We start from the raw sequence: 16729 nt of genomic DNA, 5'->3' as shown, positions 1-16729 counted from the left end.
TTTAAAAATTCTTAATCTTATGTGTGAGCTGAACACAGTCTCATGGATTCTATATGAGCTGTTAGCTTGTTAAATTTTGGATTTATATATATTTGGGCTTTTACCATATTATTTTTAGACAACAATCAAATATGTGGTCTGCCTAACTCTGAAGATGATATATTTCAGAGTTTTCTTGCTTTAGCTTTTTACAAAGAGCTTAGACAATCATGGATTTATGCAGACTGCCAACTACTAAACAACATCCCATTTAGAACCTGGGAGTGAAATTTGGTACTACTCTTTGTTACTGTTTTTATATTCTTAAATCCCATTGTCTGGCAATAAATTCAACCAACTCATATAATTTAACAAAAACTATATTTAAACAATAAAGTTCTATCTTAAATTCACTAATTAAGGAAATTAAGATCAAAATTCCTAGATAGGTATTATGGGATACAATATAGAAGAATTAAGGTAATCTCCCTTTTTTACATTGATCTTTAGCTGAACATCCATGCTTTTTAAAGAACTTTAATGGTATTTGAAGCAGAGGTCAGAGGCATTCCTAACATCTGTTTTGGCTTTTTTAACAGCCACCTAACTTCTCTTCTTTCTGTTTCTAGAAAGGTAAGGCTTTCAGAACATAAGGAGCAATGCCAGCAAAGAGAAGGCAGAAGGAGGCAACAGCTGCCTGAATATAATCCATTGACTAGGAGGTCTTCTTACACCAATTGTTTTCCTCAGTTAACTCTAAATCTTCAAGTGCCAACACAATGCTCCCTTGCTGCAAACCATACAGACGCAACATTTAAAGAGACAGAATCATAAGAGGGCCAATACATTTCCAACAGCAACATCTGTATTCTTTTTTTCCTTTGTGTTTTGTTTAACTGTTGGTTTAAGCAGAATTTTCCAGCATGGTGCTTGATGGCTTATTCCCATGTCAAATAAGGCTGTATCATATTTTGCATTAATATTAAAAATACATATAATATAAAATGCTGCACATAGATGTACCTTTTTGCATAAAGAGAGAACTGGTTTTAAAATAATTTGCAAACTGGCAGAGCCATTATCTCTCATGAAAATTTACTGGTTTGAACATTTCAAAACACTAACACTATTTAGTTTCAGAACACAACAAAGCCTTTTAAAAAAAATATATAAAATTTGAATAAACATTGCCCTTCAAAACAATTAAACATCAATAAGACAACATGGTCCAGTGGAGAGGGCACTGAACTCAGGGTCAAGCTGCATAGCTCTGGGCAAGTCACATCCCCACTCTCTGCCGCCATGAGGGAAACTCAGGTTTAATATGTGCAAATCTCTCCACTTCAGGGTTTTTGTTATGGCAGGAGCAAGGGTGATGGAGAATCAACAAGGAAGAATACGTCTGATATCACTCAGGAGCCACATCTCAGGCTAAATTAAAGGGCGGCATCACCCAGTGAGTGGAGTTGGCACACAGAGTGTGTGAGGAAGATGGTCCTGAAGAATCTCTACACAATCCCCACTACAATTTAAACAGTGTTAAGAGGTTGAGGGAACAGGTAGAACTAAAAGGGAAACCCAAAGTGGTACATGACAAAGGTCAGTAAATTTATCACTGTATGAGATAAACTTGCCCAATGCTGAAGCACCTGATTTATCTCTGAATGGAAGGTGCACCTCCCTTTTCTAGCACACAATGGGCCAACATCGCCTATAGCAATTGCAAATGCTGAAAAATGCTGCAGTGTCTGTAAGGAAATAGTCACTGTGTATTCACAGGGAGTAGAACAAGAACTTGCCTACTTCGGCCATACATTTGCTCCCCTCTTTCATTAGATGAGAAGTAGATGCAAGTCAGTGGCCATATATAACAGTAGCAGTTAATCTGATTTACAGCCCTTCCCACAAACCAATAGGTTCCCTGGCATCTTCCATGTCAGAAAGGCAGGATTAAAAGCCAGAACACAGCCCCTTCACACCTGCCAAGTCTGTCATTTGGAAGACAACTCCTTCTGTTTGTATTGATTTTATGGCAGTCTTTCAGTTCTTGCTATTGGGGTGAAGGATCTTGTTGTGTGTATGTATTAGGGGATTTTTAAGACTCTTAGGTTAGTTGGTTTCTGGTTTGGTCTGATCGTTTTTTAAGTCTCCCTTAGAAAAATAATTGAAGATTGACAGCCCTGTAATTTATATGCTGCTAAATACAAGAGATATGCAAAAATAGCAGAATAATGAGAACCCAGATCAGAATGCAAACAAAAGGCGTTAAACTGAACCTTGGGAATATTTATAAGAGAAATAAATCTGACAGAAACAATCCTTCTGAATGTGCATAGCTCCCTCCTTCATCTGCTTCAACACAGGCTGATAAAGTACAGAAATGCTACTGTAGCCCCTCAAGGCTTATTTTGACTAAAGCTTAGGAATGCAACATATAAACACTAGACTCCCACATTACACTGTTACAACTTGCATTAACAGCGACTGGACAAAAGCCACATTTTCACAGAACCATCTTACAGGGATAAATCTTGTGTTTAGTTTAAAAAAAAAAACAAAAAAAACAAAAAAAACAATTTCCTCACATAAATCATGCTCTCAAAATTCAAGAGGTGACTGACATACTGCAAACAACTGCAGATTTAGTTTCCTTTTAAACTGTACCAAAGAGCTCTGTTTATCTATTTGATGTTTAACTGAAGACACACTGTGTTTCTGTATTCAGAGTAATCAGAACTGTGAATGGCAGCTACATTATGTTTGAAAATAGCAATTTTAGTTTCCTCAAGTGATACAGATCTATTTATTTCCTGGAATTAGCTCACTAGAGAAAGTTAAAAATATTATCTTTATTTGGCTATAGCACTAGCAATCACTCACTTCCTATCATTATTTGTATTGTGGTGGTATCTCAGAGTCCCAGGCATGAATCAAGACCCCACTCTGCTAGATGCTGTACTAACACAGAACAAAAAGTCCCTGTCCCATAAAGCTTACCATTTAAATAGAACAGAAACCTCTACTAGTAGTTATTTCACCTACACACAGAACTTCACCATAAGATGTTTACTGTAACTGCAACACTGTTGTGCATTGAAATTTGGGAGCTTTCTTTATGAATACATTTTTACTATTTTCACTATAATTAGTTTGCAATGTATAGATGAAAGAGTTTTATCTAACTTAATTATGTATTAAGTGCATATATCAAACTAGTATTTCTAGTTTGAAGTAGCCAAAAAGTAAGAGAATGGTAACCTGGAAAAACCTCATTATGGTCTATGTTCTTTGACTTGCTGTCAAGGTAGATGTGCCAGTTAAGAGTAAAGAGTAGCAAAAATAAACTGGACTATGTTTTACCAATTTAAAACTTATTTCAAACGTACACAAGATTCACAGCAGAGTTACAATACTGTACAGCATTAAATTCTAAGCACTTGCTGCCCTCTTGTGGCTTCTCTTTATAACCACTAAAATAAAATAAAAATGATCTTCATCCAGGTCAGGATGCTGAAAATTCAATTTGCTTTTTCAAAGGTTATTTATGCAAAACTTTCCTGAGAGAGTTGCAGAAATAGACACAAAATAGCTTTACAAAATTAGCATAGCTGTATTCAGCAACAAGAATTCAGAGGTTAAATAGAATCAGAAGAGAAGGTGGAATGCAAGAGCAGTAATTTAGACCATTATTTTGCCTTAGTGTAGCAAGGTAAGAATGCAAGTAACAGCATATATTAAAGTCTTGGTAGGATAGCTTACGTTTTTCCAGGAGACTCTTTCAACCAGAAGATATCATCACTCGTAATTCCATATTCCAATGCACCTGCAATCTATGAATAAAATGTGTAGATAATTTTGAAGTGGATATTACACATTAAATAAATGAAAAATTGATCTAATGGAAACAGTATAGTGTCTTTTAAATTTTTAAATTTTAAATTTTAAAATTTTACTGCATTTGGTAACATTCCCAATGGTTTAAAAATCAACAGATCTATCATACATTGAACAATTCCTGAAATTCCCATTGCTTCTGTGAGGCATCAACTCTATGTTCTTCATTGTGTGCTGTGACTTTTTAGAAAGTTTAGGCTCTGACCTATCGTATGTAGTATAGTATAATGTACTTTCCTACATATACTATTGGAACAGTGGTTAATGTTGACTGAAACAGAAGGCGGAACTGTCATCACACCAGCCAAGAAGGAGACTGAGTGCTGCTTACCCAAACCAAGCAGAGGAGGGGAAATTTTCTTCTTCTTTTGTCAAAGGAATGGGAGCTGTTCTGCGCCGGTCCACTCCTCTTTATTTTAACCCATATGTAGGAAAATCCTGAATGCTTCAAATATTAAGAGTAAGTTATCTAAGGCAATTAGCAAGCTTTTCGGTGTGATCCAGAAGCTGAAGTTCTATTCAAACCATGATCGTGAAGCAAGGACTCTGAATTTTTCTATTTTAGTTTATGTAGATTTTTATACCATGCGCAACAACATAGTATCTGAGAGCCTTCCTGTAGTGTATTAATCCACATGACTATATGTCAGTCATGTGTTTGTTCTCTCATCCTCTCCCCAGAGAGAGAAGCATGTTCAGTGGAGTTTCTGGTTTTGATAGTGTGTACACATACACACATACACCCCGTTGCTCTGTATTTATGTTAAAGAAGATAAGGTTGAAGAAATATGCCCTGCTCTTGGAGCAGAAGGTGGTGAGTTCATGTGGGAGTTCATTTCACAGTCTTGGACCTCCCCCAGTGAGGCTTCCGTCTCCCACACAGACAAGCTTTACTGTTATTGTAGAGAGTTCCATTGTGCCAGAGAAGCACAGTTGCTGATCACAGTCTTCATCCTGGAGCTTTAGATGATCTTTTACATATACTGGGCCCAATGATGGAGCACTTTCAAGATATGGACTGAGACATTGAACTTGATTCAAAATTCTATCAAAAACTTGTGTAGAGTGTGAAGAACAGGTTTGATATATTCACAGTAGGAGACACACTGCAGTGTCCTGTACTAGCTGGAGTTTCTGAAGTGCTGAAGGGTTTCATACTCAGGTATATCACATTGCTGTTTTCCAGCCAACAGATGAAGAAGGCACAAATAACTGAGACCAGTTCTTTGTCTGCCAAGATGGAATGGAGTTTCCTCACAAAATGGAGATGGCAGAAAGCATTACTTGTGGATGCTGCTATGCAGGAGTGTGCACAAAGGGGTGCAAGCAGGGGCATGCCCCCCCCCAATTACTGGCAGGGGCACAGAACTCTTCTGGGGCCGGGGATGGGGGAGAGCAAACTCCTCTGGCTGTGGCAGGGAGAGTGAGTTCCACTGGTCCCAGTGGGAAGAGGGGAGGGAGAGAAGGGGAGGGAGGGTGTGAGGCAGCAGGAAGAGAGCGAGCTCCTCCAGCCAAGGACTGAGGGGGGCCCCTCCAAAAGCGGTCAAATTTTTATTCTTGTGCATGCCCCTGCTGCTACGTGACAGCTCAACATCAGCAAGAAACCCAAGAGTTCTCCTAAACTATGGATTAAATTGCCCAATTAGAGGTGTGCATCTTCAACCAACAGAGATTGCACCTTGGCTACAAGCTCTTCAGAATACTTTTCTCTGCCCACCAGCATCACATCTGTCTTGCTTCAGCCAATTTTTCTTCATCCAAGAGCTGATCTTATTCAAACACTGGACCATCTTGTGCTATGGTTGTATGTGTTGAAGGATAAGTAGAGGTGTATATTATCTGCATATCACTGGCACTCGAGTCTATGTCATCTGAACACTTCACCTAGAGGTTATATGTAGATGTTGAAAAGGAATAGACAGAATTGAGCCTAGTGGTAGAAGTGCAATTTTCCATCACTACTCATTGTGAGCATCCTTTCAGGAAGAACTCTAATCATTTTAGCACATTACCCTAGACCCTGGCACCTCTCTCAGGCAAGATAGCAGAATCTCATGGTCAACGGTGTCCAATGCTGCAGAGACAAAAATGGATGGCTAGTCTCTATCCATTGACAGGAGGAGGTCATCCATCAGTGCCACTGAAGCAGCTGCCACTAAAGATTTGCAAATGATGTTGCACCGAAGTACCAGTACCCCTCTATGAGAATAGAAGGAAATGGGCAGACACCTCTGACATGACTTACTGACCTGAACATAGATGATAAGAACAGCAATGTCTACACAAAAGGATGTTCAAGACCACATCCAGAGCTCTTAAAGAGAAACTCATTTCTTGTTTCTTCTTGCAGGGCTATAACCATTTTTAGACTTACTAGGTCATGCTATGACCCTTCTTTCACATGGGCATTACATAATAGGGAGTTACACCTCCAGAAAAACACAAAGAAAGCCTATTTTTGTTTTTTGTACTCTATCAAAGGGATTTACATCATGTGTGATATAGGTATTCCCACTAGTTCTGAGTGGCTTAAGGCTCAGTGAGATCAGCCTTTGATAAATAACACAGATGGGCCTCAGGATAACTAATGTGCTATGGACCCTTGAACACCAGGTTAATGGTTAGAAACCATCCCTGGTTGATAGCAACTTCATTTGACAACAGACCAATGGCTGCTCAGAGGCTTATATGAAAGGACTTCAGTTGTCTCAACTCAGTTTCCAGTGGCCAGGTATTTTACCTCTCAATGTCACCATCACAATTAAAACTAATTGGCATTTTCAGGAAAGTCCAAAGAAAGTAAGTCACCCTGATCCCTAGAGGGGTACCTACCAGTCAAGGTAAATACACATTGTCAGGATAGTGTAGGAAAGCTTGCACGGTGAGTGGTCATGCTTAACTGTCTGTTGTATAAAAAGATGACTCCAGTCTTAAGAGCTGTCACTCTGGTACCTTCTACCAGCACTAAAACCACGTTTTTAAAGAAAGCAGGACCTGCCTATTGCTCTCCAATTTCAGACGCATGGCCCTGAGACATCTCATAAAACTGGATTACTTGGCATGGAAGCCCTTTGGCAGCCTGATGGAAGCTATTACATAAGCCATATGCTACTTCTATCTGTTCTGCTGTCTTAGAAGTTGAGGGTTTAAACTGCAAAAAGCTATACTCCTAGCAGGAGGCTTTTGAGACTCAAGGACATTAGCTGAAATGATACAGGGCATTCAGGGTGATGAAACAGGGCAAGAGGTTATGTCTGATTTTAAAAGGGATAAAAAAGACCTTGAGTTACCCACATATCATAAAAACAGACTGACCAGATCCTGGATGGGTCAAAGCTCTGAGTTCACAGAACAAGCAACATTTAAGTCTTTAAGTTGATGCACAATTTCAGTTTAACTTCATGCGTTTTATTTTAGTTTTTTCTGGAAAGCTCACGTTATGTTGAAGACAACTGTTCTAGCTCAGTCAGTCACAGAAGTTTATCATCTATAACTTCACTTGTGCATTTATGTCCTTTATTAAGTCCTCCAAACATTCAGTATAATCTGCAGCAGGAAAAGTAAAGCTATCGGAGATGTCTCATGGCAGACATGACTTACGTGTGTAGGATATTTTGGCCTCCCTCCAGTGGCGATAACGATGTTTTCTGCAGTAATGAAAGTCTGCAAATAAACATACAAAGTTAGGATCATCATTATCAGAGTTCTCCTACCAATCTCTCCAAGAATCGCCTGCTTTATTCTGAGACAATCATATTGTCTGGCATTAGCTTTTAATTACATACGTGTGGGTGATAAGAACTAAAACAAAATGGTATTAGCATATGCTATTTGTGTAAACTGGTGCACCAACCAGTACCATATTAACAAAGGTTGTATTCATCTAAAGTACGTGCACAAAAACGCTTCTCCTACACTTTCTCCACCAGTTTGTCTTTTTAATATGGTAAGGCTTTGAACTGTTCTTATGATATTGATCAGACTTTAAAACATTCCTTTTGGATGCAGTAGTTGTGTACTAATGGCAGCTAGTTTTTCTTTAATTTGGCTATGAAAAGATAGAGACCAGGACCAGATTTTCTAAAGTGACAAGTGATTTTGAGTACCAAAATCAAGACACCTTAAAAGGAATTTGATTTTCACAAAGTGCTGAGCATCCGCTGTCTGAAAGTCAGGCCTCTTTAAAGTGCCTCAAGAAGTCACTTTTGAAAATTTTGGTACATTTACATAATTTTATTCAAGATCTTTTGCTAAAGGGGAAGAAGTGACTACCATCCATGACTCCGCTCAGTGCTTGAAGTCAAATGGCAATACGTTTGTATTAAAAAAAAAAAAGAATGCAATGTTTTTCCAATTTTGCAAATGGAGGAAAAGCATCTCTTAGATGACCTGGGAGACAATACAAGGAGACAGTTTTGTCTAGTGGTTACAGACTAACAGAGTGAAATTCTATTTATACCTTTGCCATTTATCTTGGCTCTCCCAATACTATGGGACTTTGGCCAAGACAATTAACCTTCTTGTGTCTCAGTTTTCTCATCTGTAAAGGGAAAATAATAATACAAGCTAACTGGAAGTTGGGAGTGGGGTTTATTATGCTCAATAGTCAATATATTCATGTTTTTTAAGCACTTTGAGATGCTTGGATGAAGCGTGCTTTACAATTGCAAAGTCCTATTAATCTCCCTCTGCAGGAGATTCTGGTTTGATAACTGCAAACTAAAACCTAGATCCTGGTAGATTTGACAGCTAACAACAGACTTGGGGCTAGAGTTTTGGAAGTTCTATGAGATGATGCTATAATAACCAGTGATGTTGCTCACCTCTTTACCTGCATTTGTTAAACCACGGACTGTGTGCGCATCTACAAAACTGCCTTTGAGGTTGAAATACTTCACTTTTCTGTTTAAAAAAAGTACACATACTTAGTGAACAAGAATCCATGGGACATACAATCAGCTAGCCCACTCTTTTAAGAACATCATACCTAAAGTGACAAAGATAGTAAATGGCAGCAAAACAGGAGAGTAAACGGAAGGGAAGCAGCAGATCTATTTGTTGCTTCACCACTGACTTATTATGTGACCTCAGGCAAGTCATTTAAGTAAATTGTGGCACAAAAGTTATCTATACAATGGGAATAAATACATATTGTAAAAGATGTTTCAAGGTTTAATGCTTGAAAAGAAACACTGACCTACTAGATGACAGGTGCCATGTAAGTGCATAGTATTAATATTTCATTATAGTGCACACTTAGGAACATTAGCTTTGTGACTCCCTCAGAAGTTAACTGGAGTCACATAGCTGTGCACCTCCCAAGTTACCCATTAACTTCTTCACTACAGAGGAAACATTGCCAAGGGTCTAGACAGCCTTGAGAAAGGCCTGAGGGCTGAAAAGTTGGGGATAGTGTTTTTTCTGCTCAGTAAATGATGTTAACTACACATTCATTTTTCTAGTTCAGTAATATTATTTACAGGCTCACTGGTGTTGTGTGAATACCCTTGTGGACAAATCCAAAATTCTCTCACAGGAACCCCAGATCCAGTCTATTTTATATTAATATAAATGCCCTTTCACATCAGACAGGGGATTTTCTGATCCCTAAAAACCATCCCATTCACTCGCACTCACCCTTAAAGTTACTGCAGTGCTCCTTCCAGAAGAGGCTAGGCACAATTCCTTCCAAAGCTTATCAGTACTACTCTGTCATCCCAGCAGAAAGATTTCTAATCAAATTCCTAACTTAAGCTCTGTAGCACTGCAAAATTAAATCTTTGGGATGACTACACGTCACAGGACAGCTTTTGTCTAGTGTTATCTCCTAATCACTTCGTACATAAGAAGGAGAAAGTGGCAAAATTTTTTACTCATTTAACTGACATTAACAAACAGACATATTCTTAGCTAGAGAGTTTCAATCCGTGCAAAAATGCTTGCTTCTGCAGGAAATTTCAAAGTTGGTCTACAAAGAGAAGAAAAGCTGCTTGATTTTGTGAGGGATGATGAAATTTAGAGTTTCATTTACTTCTCTTGTAGCTGCACTCTGTGTCCCCAGTTCAAGGATTTGACATAATTTTGAACAGCTTCTGCCATGACAGACCTATCAAGAAACAAGACACTAAGTGTTAACTCATCATATTACAGATTCTGAAAATGCAACTCAAAGACTGATGCACAAGTAACTGATGGATGTTAGGAATATTTTTGTACCATAAAAGACATTAGAACAAAATGCAAAACTAACACACACACAATCTTCCTTGTAAAACTAGCAAGTTTGCTTTTTCCAAAGAGTGGCCAAAGAATGGTCCAAGTGAAATTCAAGTCTGTTGCAGTCTCAGAGTGAAGAGCAGCAGGGAAAATTTCAGTACTTTTATTACATATCCACAGGAAACAAAAATGCATAGGTACAATATTCTTTACCAGTCATGGTGAACAGGGTGGGATATATTCCAGCCATAGTGTTGGGCATCTTTAAGGGTGCTCCCTAAAAGAGCTGCTTGATGCATAAGCTTTTTAGGAATGCAGCCAACATTCACACAAGTGCCACCAAGTCCCCATTTGGTTCCTAAAGAGAACATACAAAAAACCCAAACAGATCATTTAAAACTAACGCAGTTAGTTTGGAAGTCACAGACACCACTTACACTGTAACAATCTGCTGCTGCTGTGTTTCTAACTCTGCTTACAGTATTTGTGGAAGTTGTCTAAACAGTAACTTATTATTTTTAAGTTTAAAATTAGTACTGAAAATACCTTAAGTGTAACACTGCTCAAGGCACAAAAGATCTAAAGTACAGCAATGCCAGCTATATACAATCACATTCAAATGTCTGTGTAACTACCTTCTAATTGATAGAATAAACCATTGAAAAAAATCAAGAGCTACTTGCTTTATAGATAAGATAAGGAATATAAGCGGAATTGTAAACTATATTTGCTAACAGTTATGTTTTAACTGAGACAATGATTCTAAGTTTTAGGTCCAAATTCTGCTCCCTCTGAAGTCAAGGGAAGTGATGCTATTGACTTTTCATGGGCAAAGGGTTTGACTCATAGTGTACATCTACAATGCCAAATACCACCGACAACACACTGGCACTAATGTGTTTAGAAACAGGCCTATTTAAAGAGTGTTTGATATAAAAAGTGATCCTGGCTTACTTTCGTACCTTTAGGTGAAGGATCCACATAATCTATAACAGCCACCTTCTTTCCAAACTGGGCAGCTTCAAAACAAAAACAAGAACAATCATATTTAGCAAACGGGGAAATACACGAAGAAAAACCTCATTATAGTGCTGCAGTTTTGAGAAAAATACAAGGTTATTAGACATGATAAATACAGTTAGTAAGAAGAGGACTTCCCTCACATTTCCAACAGCTGTTTGGCTTTTCTAATTTCAGCAACTGTTCTTATAGAGTGTAAACATGCAAAAGGTGTAATAAAGAGTAAAGGAAAAAGGATACTATCTACTGAAGCATTCAGCATAACTTAACCCTTATTTCACTGCTGTTCTGTGTGAAAAATTCAGATGGCAATGAAGCCAGAGTTTAAAGAAAGATTAAAAAAAAATATGTCCTGTTCCTGTCTATGAATAATTACTTAAATATAACTGCAGGGGACTGAATTAATGATTTAAGAAAACATTCTTTGTAGGAAGTGAATGCTTTAAGGAGACCAGCAGAGATAGTAGTGAGATACGGAGTCCTATATTTTGTTTAAATTATGACAATATTAGTTATTATTGTTATTATTTCTTTACAGAGCCAAACCTTCTTTTGCGCAAGCAAGGCCTCCAGAACCTCCACCAATCACCAGAAGATCATATTCATTCTTCCCTTTAAAAAATAAAAAGACATGAAAAAACAGAAGCAGAAATGAGAAAGATGGCAAAGGTACATTATGAAGGTTTGGTTTTTGTTTTTTTACACTAAAATATTACATCCTATCAGTGTCCCGTAACACTCTACCCACTAAAATGTTCAACCCTCGAAAACAACAATGTGCTAGTGCATGAAAATCAGCAGATAAACCCAACCAGTCTGTTTTCACAAAATGAAAAACAAAAAGTAAAACAAACAGCAAATGGGATGAAAAGTAAATTAGATAATATACTGACACTCTCCACCAAAAAGTGGGTTGACACAATAAATCGTAGTGTCTCTAGCTTACTAGAATGACAAAATCATTATAATTAAAACTCTAATGCATATTTTATTGACAAGAGTGTAAAAGATGTGACTGAATTTTCCATACATGCAATGGCCAAAGCACCATGATAAATAGTCTTATAAAACTTTGGTTGAAAAAAAAAAGTGGTTGCCGAGGTAGGGTGGACATTTTTCTATCCAAACTATTTAATGTTTGTTCTTAAGCAAGCAGAAGCAGCAATCTACTTTACAATCTAGTGGTGTGAAACAACTTTGGGTAGTTTAATAACTCATTTTTCACTTACAGAAATATACAAATGTCCAAAACAAGTCATTTCCTTCAAAAACAGCCAAACCACTTGGTTTTCTAACAGCTTTAATTTTCAAGCTACAGAGTGCCACTGATCTGCAGTCAAATAAATACCAATCGATAGCACTCAACAACGTGCGAAATACGAGAAAAACCTATTTCCAGGCTGTCTCAGAAGGAGTTTCAGCCTGGGGAGAGTTTTCTTGACTCAGAATAGAGCGAAACTGAGCATAGGCCCACCGACCACCCTCTATAAGGTAAGGGGTGTCCTTAAAAACTTGTTAGCTGCCTTCAGATAAGGTGTCACCTCCCTCCTGGACAATACGTGGTTTGGGGGGGTAAGAGCTGGCGGGAGGTGGGGGGCACAGTCCTCTCTTCCTTCCCTCCCCCCAACCCAACATTTCCAGGGCAGGAGAAGATAGCCACCTAGCTGCCCCTCCCCCAGCCTAGCTCCAGGAGCTCACGCCCCCTCCCCCTTAAAGGTCTCATTCACCTCCCCCGGCCACTGCCGCTGCCCCGCGGGCTGAGGCAGCGTGGGGACTGGGTGGCCGCCGCCGCCCCTCCTTGTCCTTGTTGTCCTTGTCCTTGCCCCTGCCCCTGCCCCAGCAGCTGCTCCCCCGGCAGGGAGCGTGGGGAGAGTCGCTCCCTTCTCTCCCGCAGCAGCCCGCTAGGAGGCAGAAGTGGGAAGCCATCGCCGCCGCCCTAGCGGAGGGTAAGACAAGCCGGCAGGGGGGATGGGGGCCGCCGTACCTGACAGAACCCGGGCCGTACGGCAAAGCACGGGCTCCCATAGGAAGCTCTTCCGCCCTCGCCATAGCGCCGCCATGTTGTACGGCAAAAAACGGCTGCTGTGGTCCTCCCAGGCAGGACCCCAGATATTCGGCCTGTCTATCACAGAGCCTGACTGAAAGGCACGGGGAGGAGCCGCTACTTTCATGCGCTCCAGCTCCTCGGAGGCAACTGGGGCGCAGGGGCCGGGGCTGGACTCTGCCCTTCCCAGAGTAGGCTCCGCTGGGAGGTTGCACTGGGGTAGTTGGGGGCGTGAGTCAGGCGGGCGGCAGCGCCCGGGGTGGAGCACAGGTCAGTGCGTTGCTAGCTCGGGCGGGGCCGGTGAGGGTTGGTGACCGCCTCAGGGGCTGAAGGTGGGAGAGGCGGGGTTCGAATCCCTGTTCCCTCAGAGGTGCTGTGCCTTTGGTCAAGTCACTTAGCCTCTGTGTGCCCGGCGAGAGCAGCTTTGCTCTACAGCATCTTGTGAGGTTCAGTGCCTAAAGCCGGGGTGTGTGAGCAACACCTGATTCGTAGGCCAGCCTGACAGCTCCCTGAGTCAGAAGCACAGGCCCAGCAGGAGAGAAAACCAGGCAGTGCCATCAGGTTAGTTTGGTATCAGAAATATTGCTGCATTCTTGTAAGGTCAACCTGAGACATTCCCCCCCCTCCCCTCACACACACACTCCACCTGCCCTGCCTTTACCATGACCAGAGCGTTTCGCTGGGGAGCCCCTTTCCCCTGGTGTTGTCCTCACATCTTCCCTGTCTCATTCCAACTTAGTTTTAAGACCGGTTTGTTTTTTGTAAACAGATCCTCTGGCAATCTAGGAAGTTTACTTTCTGTTTCACTTAGCAGTTTTTTGGAATTGGCACACATGCGTCAGCAGCCCCCCTGAAAAAGAAATAGAGGGACGGTCTCTGCAAAAGGAGGGTCAGGTTACAAACAAATAAAAGCATTGGAAGCAGTTTGAGCAAAGAATACCTCTTAAACAAGAGCAAAACTGATTTCTTCGAAGGGTTGGTATTTGATATTCTGGGGATGGCGGTTGGGGTGAAGAATTCCTCCCTCTTCTCTGAGGTTGTAGAACCAGCCCATCAACACTACTGTAGATGAGGGACTGGACTATTTACTGTGTCATTAGCACACAACCTTTTCAAGATGAGGATCTATGCAACGTGTGCACCCCAGCTTTCCTCCCATTCAGGGCCCCCACATGGGGGGAAGGATACACTTTATCAGGGCCCAGAGGCCCTGGGTGGCCTGGCCCAAGCTGCAACCCCCACAGGTATGTGTGTGGGAGGGGTTCCGTGTTACAAGTTTGTACTGGGCCTGCAAAAATTAGGCTTGGGCCCTGCTCCCATGACCATATCATGACCCTTGGCACAACAGCCCTACACTATTGTTACCAGGGTCCCCTCCACAGCCACTCAAGTGAAGGCAGGAGAGTCTCTAAGGAAGCAATTTAGTGCTCTGAGTGGGATTGAATCCTGATCCTGTGTCTCAGTGTGCAACCTTGGGCAGCACTTCACCTCTCTGTGCTTCCTGCTACCCATCTGTAAATCAGCAATAATGATATTATTGAGTGATTTAATTAGTTTGTAAAGTGTTCTGTGATCCTCTGGTAAAAGGTGCTATAGAAATACAAACTTGTCATTAATCAAGATTATGCCAGAGGGACCAGCATTGCAAGGTTTAATTCATTCAAAAGTTCTCGCAATTGTCTAGCTCCATGCCTTAACTGTAGACTATGGGAATCTAGATACTTTGGTGATTCATGTGTTACAAATACCAACGCTGGGACTTTAAGTCCTTACTTCCTATGGAGGAGCAGCCCCAGAGAGGAACCATCTTGAGCCAGTCTCTAGTCTAGTGCTTCCTTAAGTTAGCTCAGGAACAGCATTGATTAGCTTATGAGAAAATTGCCACCAGTGATCTTGTGCTTGAACTATGGTAAGTCCCATCCAGGGCTGAAGGGTATCACTGGGTGGGGGAAGAGGCGGGAGGGAGAAGAACTAAAACAGGGAAAAGAAAGGTTTGAGAAACTAAAGACCCCACGTACTGTGGGCAAAAATGCTCTGCATACAGCATAACTTTCTTTGCTCATTGTAGTTTCACACACCATGAAACTGCAACACTTTCATAAAAGGATTGAAAAGTCTGGTATTATTGTGTTAAAGATCTCGGTATTGCCTGTTGAATGTCAGAGAGGTGATGTGCACAGAGTTCAATATGTCCAAAAGGTGGAGCAAGTTCTCCTTGCTGTGGATTTACCTTAATGGTTGTTTTCAATGGGAAAATGTTGCTGGACCATTATGTTATTTTGCTACTAGGAAAAGACTTTAAAGTGGCAAGACATAGTTGATAGCATGTCCCATAGCTAGGAATCCTTAGCAGAAAATGCTCTGATCCTCAGTCCTGGAGAAATGTGCTCTCAGGACCATCAATATCATTTATTTCAGTATCATTTGCAGTGGTGGGTCACAATGTGAGAAGAGAACTTGCCTCACTGATGGCTTTGGGGATAAAAGAGACATCATAAAGCAGTGTATTGTGGTCTAATGATCAGATTTGTTTAGCTGACAGGATGATGGCTATATCCTCATTTTAGAGGAATGGGTGCAGTCCCCAAGGCCATCGTTTCTAGCTACAGTTGCTGTTTGAGTATCCAGGAGGATCAAGGAGTCCAAATGAACCCTGAGTCTGCATGCCAGACTTGAGGAGGTTGTATCTCCTATGAGTTCTGTTAACGTTTCCTGTACATCTCAGCATCACCTCTTTCTAACCTGGATTGAGTCTGAGCCAGCTACTTTTCTGGGTGCGCTTGCCTCATTTGCTGTGAGTCAGCTGGGATACAGTGTTAGCCATACTTGCTGAGAGGCATATGTGCCATTTGCCATGTTGTGAGATGGTGAAATGCCACCAAATGCAGAGGCATCTCCATAGATGTTGAACAGATGTGAAACAGTCACGGCCTTGGGGATGCTATCAGTGAGAACTTCCCCATGATGACCCTCTGGGACTTTAAACCTATCTGGAGACAAAAGTGAAGCTAATTTAGCACTACTCCATCCACTCTTAAATTCTCACAAGACATCCAATGATCAATGGTACAACAAACGTCACAACAGACTTAGAAAACCTGACATATGAGGAAAGGTTAAAAAAAACGAGTATGTTTAGACTTGAGAAAAGAAAACGGAGAGAGAGAGACCTTAATACTGCCTTCAGGTATGTTGAGGGCTGTTATAAAGAGGACAGTGATCAATTATTCTCAATGTTCACCAAAGGTAGGAAAAATGTAATTGGCTTAATCTGAAGTTAGGGACATTTAGGTTAGGTATTAGGAAAAACTTTTTAACTATAAAGATACTTAAGTACCAGAATAGGTTACCAAGGAAGGTTGTGGAATCCTTGACATTAAAGGTTTTTAAGAACAGATTAGAAAAACATCTGTCAGGGATGGTTTAGGTATACTTAATCCTGCCTCAGTGTGGAGGAAGGGGGGCTGGACTTGATGAACTCTCAAGGTCCCTTCTAGCCCTACATTTCTATGATTCTATGGTCCCAAAGGTCATGCATGGATCTTGTAATATCAGAAATGGGAGCTGTACTTTGTC

At 40.7% G+C, this 16729-nt stretch overlaps 2 protein-coding genes across 2 annotated transcripts in view; one reads left to right on the top strand and one right to left on the bottom strand.

Moving 5' to 3' along the window:
• The window catches only part of TXNRD2 (thioredoxin reductase 2), a 51611-nt gene extending 38397 nt beyond the window's left edge, over positions 1-13214 (bottom strand). The window contains exons 1-8 of the mRNA XM_067539858.1: positions 13094-13214; positions 11656-11721; positions 11052-11108; positions 10303-10447; positions 9905-9979; positions 8697-8775; positions 7474-7536; positions 3739-3809 (exon numbers count right to left, since the gene is read on the bottom strand). Of these exons, the coding sequence (XP_067395959.1) occupies positions 3739-3809; positions 7474-7536; positions 8697-8775; positions 9905-9979; positions 10303-10447; positions 11052-11108; positions 11656-11721; positions 13094-13169 (632 nt within the window). The 5' untranslated portion in view covers positions 13170-13214. The remainder of the gene's footprint in view (positions 1-3738; positions 3810-7473; positions 7537-8696; positions 8776-9904; positions 9980-10302; positions 10448-11051; positions 11109-11655; positions 11722-13093) is intronic.
• Positions 13215-13420: 206 nt separating this feature from the next.
• The window catches only part of COMT (catechol-O-methyltransferase), a 29423-nt gene continuing 26114 nt past the window's right edge, over positions 13421-16729 (top strand). The window contains exon 1 of the mRNA XM_067539857.1: positions 13421-13714. The gene's annotated coding sequence lies outside the window, so the exon portion shown is untranslated. The remainder of the gene's footprint in view (positions 13715-16729) is intronic.

The sequence above is a fragment of the Emydura macquarii genome, unplaced genomic scaffold (assembly GCF_026122565.2).
Source record: "Emydura macquarii macquarii isolate MOO-44397 ecotype Brisbane River unplaced genomic scaffold, CSIRO-AGI_Emac_v2 contig_554, whole genome shotgun sequence".
NCBI classification, from domain to species: domain Eukaryota; kingdom Metazoa; phylum Chordata; order Testudines; family Chelidae; genus Emydura; species Emydura macquarii.
This window is presented reverse-complemented; position numbering and strand designations above follow the sequence as displayed.